Source organism: Sinocyclocheilus grahami, unplaced genomic scaffold (genome assembly GCF_001515645.1).
Source record: "Sinocyclocheilus grahami isolate Dianchi unplaced genomic scaffold, SAMN03320097.WGS_v1.1 scaffold1129.1, whole genome shotgun sequence".
NCBI lineage: Eukaryota > Metazoa > Chordata > Actinopteri > Cypriniformes > Cyprinidae > Sinocyclocheilus > Sinocyclocheilus grahami.
This window is the reverse complement of record NW_015506308.1, coordinates 264,482-270,776: the sequence shown is the minus strand read 5'-3', so window position 1 is coordinate 270,776 and position 6,295 is coordinate 264,482. Positions and strand designations below refer to the sequence as shown.

The 6,295-nt window shown below is 40.4% G+C and overlaps 1 protein-coding gene across 1 annotated transcript in view; it reads left to right on the top strand.

Annotated features, from left to right (window-relative positions):
• Positions 1–6,295, top strand: part of ctc1 (CTS telomere maintenance complex component 1) — a 33,460-nt gene that overhangs the window by 22,186 nt on the left and 4,979 nt on the right. Inside the window, exons 11-15 of the mRNA XM_016252731.1 lie at positions 2,245–2,291; positions 2,379–2,485; positions 2,579–2,744; positions 5,322–5,396; positions 6,115–6,285. Coding sequence (XP_016108217.1) covers positions 2,245–2,291; positions 2,379–2,485; positions 2,579–2,744; positions 5,322–5,396; positions 6,115–6,285 — 566 coding nt within the window. The remainder of the gene's footprint in view (positions 1–2,244; positions 2,292–2,378; positions 2,486–2,578; positions 2,745–5,321; positions 5,397–6,114; positions 6,286–6,295) is intronic.

The following is a 6,295-nucleotide window of genomic DNA, read 5'->3' as shown; positions in this document are numbered from 1 at the left end:
ACCCACGAGCAGGTGCGCGTGGGTGGTGGGGGGGGGGGGGGGAACTTCTGTTAAAGGAACCTGACAGATCTTTATACAGGTGTGTGTGTGTGTGTGTGTTTGCAGGGTTTATCTTCAGCTGTGTGTGGATGATCTGACCCTCATCAGTCCGTCTGCTGCCATGAGCCGCTGTCTGATGGAGGACAGACAGACAGACCGAGAGAGCGCTAAGAGACCCAGAGTGCCTGAGCGACCTCTGACCCCTGCGGCGTGCGTGAGTTTGCTGCTCAGACTGGAGTCCAAGCAGGGCGTGACGCTGCAGAACGGCTTCGTCTGCAGAGCCGTGTGTCTGGGAGACGCTCAGCGCTGGAGCCACGACCCCAAAAACCACCGGACGCAGGAGCACGAGCGACACCGAGACACTCAGAAGGTCAGCAGCACACCATCAAACACTGAGAGTCCAGCTGGCATCTTTAGAACATGTGTGTCCCTGGAGCATAAGTAGCACGGGTATATTTGTAGCAATAGCCAATAATACATTGTATGGGTCAAAATTATACATTTTTCTTTTATGCCAAAAATCATTAGGATATTAAGTAAAGATCATGTTCCATGATGTTCTATTAATGTTTTATTATATGTATAATTATTATTATTATGTAAAGGTAAATAGCAAGCAAGTCTAGCTAAATTTAGATCATCTGGTTTTTGGAGACTCTTTCGAGTATTACAGACCTGATAACAGATCATTAGCTGAGAGTAACAGCAGAACGTATGAGTCAGTCTAGTTTAGAAGAGGCTGATGGGATTGAAATGTGAATCTGTGTGTTTTGCAGATTGAGCTGCACTTCATGGGTTCGTGTGTTCGCTGGTTCCCCGTCCTTCATCCTGGATGTGTGTACAGATTAATCGCACGCAACACTGAGGTACCACACGCACACACACACACACACACACTCCGCTTCATCGTCTCTCAGAGTCTGATGTCTGACTATCAGCATAAAGTCTGTTTACTCCGAGCAAGAACCGCCCACTTTGACAGGAAGAGACCTTCTGACTGACAGGTACAGCTGTCAATCACAGTTCTGTCTTTTAACATCTGTCTCTCTCTCAGGATGTGAGTGTGTTAAAAGCCAAGGTGGTTTCAGCGAGGGGTGGAGTCACACAGCTCAGTAGCCCCGCCCTCCTGCTGCAGCCGCAGTGGCGCATTCACACGATCACCGAAGAGCTGCCAGACACACAGGTACACACACACTCTCACTCACTCACTCAGACACACACACACATACATACACACACTCACTCACTCACGCACTCACTCACACACGCTCTCTCACTCGCACACGCACATGCTCTCTCACACACACACACACACACACACACACACACACACACTCACACACACACACACACACTCACTCACTCACTAACTCACTCACTCACTCACACTCACACGCACTCGCACACGCTCTCTCACACGCACATGCACTCGCACATGCTCACACACACACACACACACACACACACACACACTCGCACACACAAAAAAACAAACACACACTAACTGACGCACGCACGCAGTCACTCACTCACTCACTCACACACACACACATGCTCTCTCACAAACACAGACACTCACATGCACACACACTAACTCACTCACTCACTCACTCACACACACACACACACACACACACACTCACTCACACACGCTCTCTCTCTCTCACACACACAGACACACGTACACACACACACACTCACTCACTCACTCACTCACAGACACACACACATACACACACTCACTCACACACACACACACGCTCTCTCACTCGCACACGCACTCTCTCACACACTCACTCACTCACGCGCTCGCACACACTCACTCACTCACACTCACACGCGCTCTCACACGCACATGCTCACACTCTCACACACACACACACACACACACACACACTCACTCTCTCACACACACACACACGCTCTCTCACGCACTCACTCACGCACTCACTCACGCACTCACACACACACACACGCTCTCTCACGCACTCACTCACACACTCACTCACTCACTCACTCACACACACACTCACTCACAGACACACACACACGCTCTCTCACACTCACACACACACGCTCTCTCACACTCACACACACGCTCTCTCACGCACTCACTCACGCACTCACTCACGCACTCACACACACACACACACGCTCACACAGATGTTGATCGTTTGTGACCTTTGACCTGTGCTGTGTCCTCAGTCAGGTGTTCCTGCGCTCATGAGCGTGTCAGCAGTTCTTCACAGCAGGTGATGATCATCACACTAAACACATCTTTAGCTCTGAATACATCAGCATTATCTGTCAGTCACTGAGTGACTCTGTTTGTTTTATAGCTCCGCCCCTGAGATCGTCTCCTTCTGTGGAATCATTACTCAGCGAATCACATTACAGGAGGACAACGGAACCAAACCCAAGATCCAATCACCGACAGCAGCTGAAGGTTTGGCCCCGCCTCCAGTTTCTCTCTCTACAGATATCTGCTGACTGAGTCACTGTGTTTATACCAGATGTTTCCTTCTCTGTAAATATGCAGATGCAAGCATTGAGCAGGATCTGCGGGTGCGTTTGACCGTCCAGGACGCTGATTGTCCCGGTCATGTGATTGATGTGTATATGGATCTGTCGTGTGGTCCGTACACACTCGGTCTGATCGCCGGAGCCGCGGTTTCTGTCCATCACGTTCAGCGCAAAGTCTCCAAGTTAGTTTGAGATGCTCTCGTTAACATTGATTTATGTACTCAAGATATATAGCAAATCTCAGATCTGTGATTGTTTATATTGTTGCAAAATGGTTTAACTGTACCCAGCTCTATGGAGGACCAAACCTGCAAAAATTTAAATAAATAAATGTAACAATTGGAAAAGAAATTAATTAATAAATGACTTAAAATCAATTAAATTTACACTTAATCTATAATCAATCAATTCTAATACCAGTCCACCTGATTATCATACAAGAGACAGAAATTTAAAAATAAACACAAAAATAAATAAATAAGATTTAAATGTGGAAATAAATACATGTGTTAATAAATATGAAATGAATGCGTTAATATAAAGCAAGGCAAGTTTATTTATATAACACATTTCATACACAATGGTAATTCAAAGGGCTTTACATAAAATAAAATAAAACAAGGAATTTAAAAACTTTGAAAATTATTTAAAATTGATTTAAGAGGTTTAAAATGAATTTAAAACAGTTATGAATAGAAAATTATTATACATAAAATATAGTGCAATCAGTTCGGACATCGCACAGTGCTCATTCAATACATGCACAGCTAAACAGATGAGTTTTGAGTCTGGATTTAAATGTGACTAATGTTTTAGCACATCTGATCTCTTCTGGAAGCTGATTCCAACTGCGGGTGGCATAATAACTAAAAGCACATTCCCCTTGTTTTGTGTGAACCCTTGGTATTTCTAACTGACTCGATCCTAATGATCTGAGTGGTCTGTTAGGTTTATATTCAGTGAGCATATCTGCTATATATTTAGGTCCTAGGCCATTGAGTGATTTATAAACGAGTAAAAGTACTTTAAAATCAATCCTAAATATAACTGGAAGCCAGTGTAAGGACCTGAGGACTGGTGTAATATGCTCAGATTTTCTGGTTCTAGTCAGAATTCTGGCAGCAGCGTTCTGGATGAGCTGCAGCTGTCTAATGGTCTTCTTGGGAAGGCCGGTGAGGAGACCATTACAATAGTCCACCCTGCTGGTGATAAAGGCATGAACAAGTTTCTCCAAGTCTTGCCTGGAAACAAAACCTCTAATTCTTGCAATGTTTTTGAGATGATAGTATGCTGATTTAGTTACTGCTTTGACATGACTACTGAAACTAAGGTCTGTTTCCAGAATCACACCAAGATTCCTGACTTGATTTTTAGTTGTTAGACCCCTAGAGTGAAGGTATGCATTCACCTTGAGAACTTCATCTTTGTTTCCAAATGCAATGACTTCAGTTTTTTCCTTGTTTAACTGAAGAAAGTTCTGGCACATCCAACTGTTAATTTCATCAATGCATTGGCAGAGGGAGTCAATGGGGCTGTAGTCATTTGGAGATAAGGCTAGGTAAATCTGGGTATCATCAGCATTACTGTGAAAGGCAAATTGGTTCCTTCTCATTATTTGACTTAGTGGGAGCATATACAGGCTAAACAAGAGCGGTGCAAGAATTGAGCCTTGTGGGACTCCGCATGTCATGGACGTCCACTTAGACTTATGCTCTCCTATACTCACATAATAACCTCTCCCTTCTAAGTATGACCTGAACCATTAAAAAGAAAAGAAAAAAACGAATGAAATAATTAAAAAAATGACCAAATACCATTCATTTTTAATTCAATTTAGACTTTTATCTATTTAAATTTACACTTTAATCTACAATAAACAAAGGATAGGCAGCACCAGCCCTGATTATCATACAAGAGACAGAAATGTAAGAAGAAACACAAAGTTGAAGAAAATAAATTAATATGTAATATTTAAATATATATATATAAATTAGTGCTGTCAAACAATTAATCGCATCCAAAATAAATGTTTTTGTTTACATAATATATGTGTGTGTATATTTATTATGTATACATAAATACACACACATGCATGCATATATTTAAGAAAAATATATTATATATATTTATACATTATATTAATTATATTAATATAAATATACACATGTAAATATTTTTAAAATATATTCTGTATGAGTGTGTATGTATGTATACATAAACATACACAGTACACACACATATATTATGTAAACAAAAACTTTTATTTTGGATGCGATTTAATCGTTTGACAGCACTAAAATAAATGCATGTGTAAATAAATATAAAAATATAAATGTAATTAAAAACCAATTGTATTTGTTTTAGCAAGTCACTTATTCCTTTGTTTTCTATTATTTATTTAATTATTATTTTTTTTTTGCAGGTTTGGTTCTAACCTCTGCATCTAAAGTTGGATATATTAGCATATCTAACTTTACCCACATACTGGACATGCAGTGCAATCACATAAAGTTGTATATACTACAGTATATAGTAAATCTCAACTGCTTGATTGTTTATATCATCAAAATATAATATTGGCCAGCTCTACTCTGCTAAATGCAACTCTTAGGCATTAAGATATTATAAACACAAACATCATGATTTTCGGTGAAGCTGCTTTGAAACAGTAAGTATTGTGAGAAGCGCTACACTAATGAATGTGACTTGATCTGTAGTGATGGTGTGTGTGTGTGTGTGTGTGTGTGTGTGTGTTTCAGGGCGTGTAACGTGTACTGCCGCTCTCTGCCCATCAGCTGTGTGAGCGTCACTGATCTGACATCAGTCTGTTCAAGGCGAGTCACACACTATTTACACACCTGTGTTTGGTTACAGTGAGGGACTGAGCTCCGTTATTTTTCTGTGCATATCTTTATTTAATGCATTATTGTGTATTAGTGTATTATTTTACACTAGTATGCATATTACCAGCTTCTGAATGCTTTATTTTGTGCATATCATTATTTAATGCATTATTGTGCATTAGTGTATTAGTTTACACTAATATGCATGCTATTAGTTCATGAATGATTTGTCTTTTTTATTAATTCTGTATTATTTTACACTACTGTGCATATGTGAATTATTTATTTGTGCATTATGCGTTCATTTTCACTGATCTGCATATTGTTAATTTATTATGAATGATTTATTTGTGCATATCTTTATTTTATGCATAATGTTTTTCTTGTTAGAGAAGTTGTTTAGCTCGGTTTGTATCATGCCAACTTTGAGGAAGTAGAATTAAAATTGAATTAATTTTAGAATTTAAATATTGCGTTACGTAATTGTATGGGAATAAAGAGTACATGTGATTATAAGATGATGATGATAATAATGAGTTATTTTGATGAGTAAGTGATATTTTGTACACTGATGTGAACGTTTGACTCTGGATTCTCACAAATTTACAAATGGACACAAAACTCTCAGATTAATTTAGTGCATTATTTACAGTAATGCAGAAAATAAACAACCTTATTTTATCTCATGCTTCACGTTTTCTCTCTGTAGGTCAGGTGTGGCTCCGTCTCCTCCTCCCATGATGCTCTTGGGCGAGTGGGCGTCGGGCGGGGCGCAGCGCTGTGTGCTGGCTCAGGTCAAAGGTCACGTGGTGTGTGTGTTGTCTCTGCGGCTGCAGTGGACGTGTTCTCTCTGCGGGAGCATCTTCAGACAGGTAGTGATGTCATCTGTT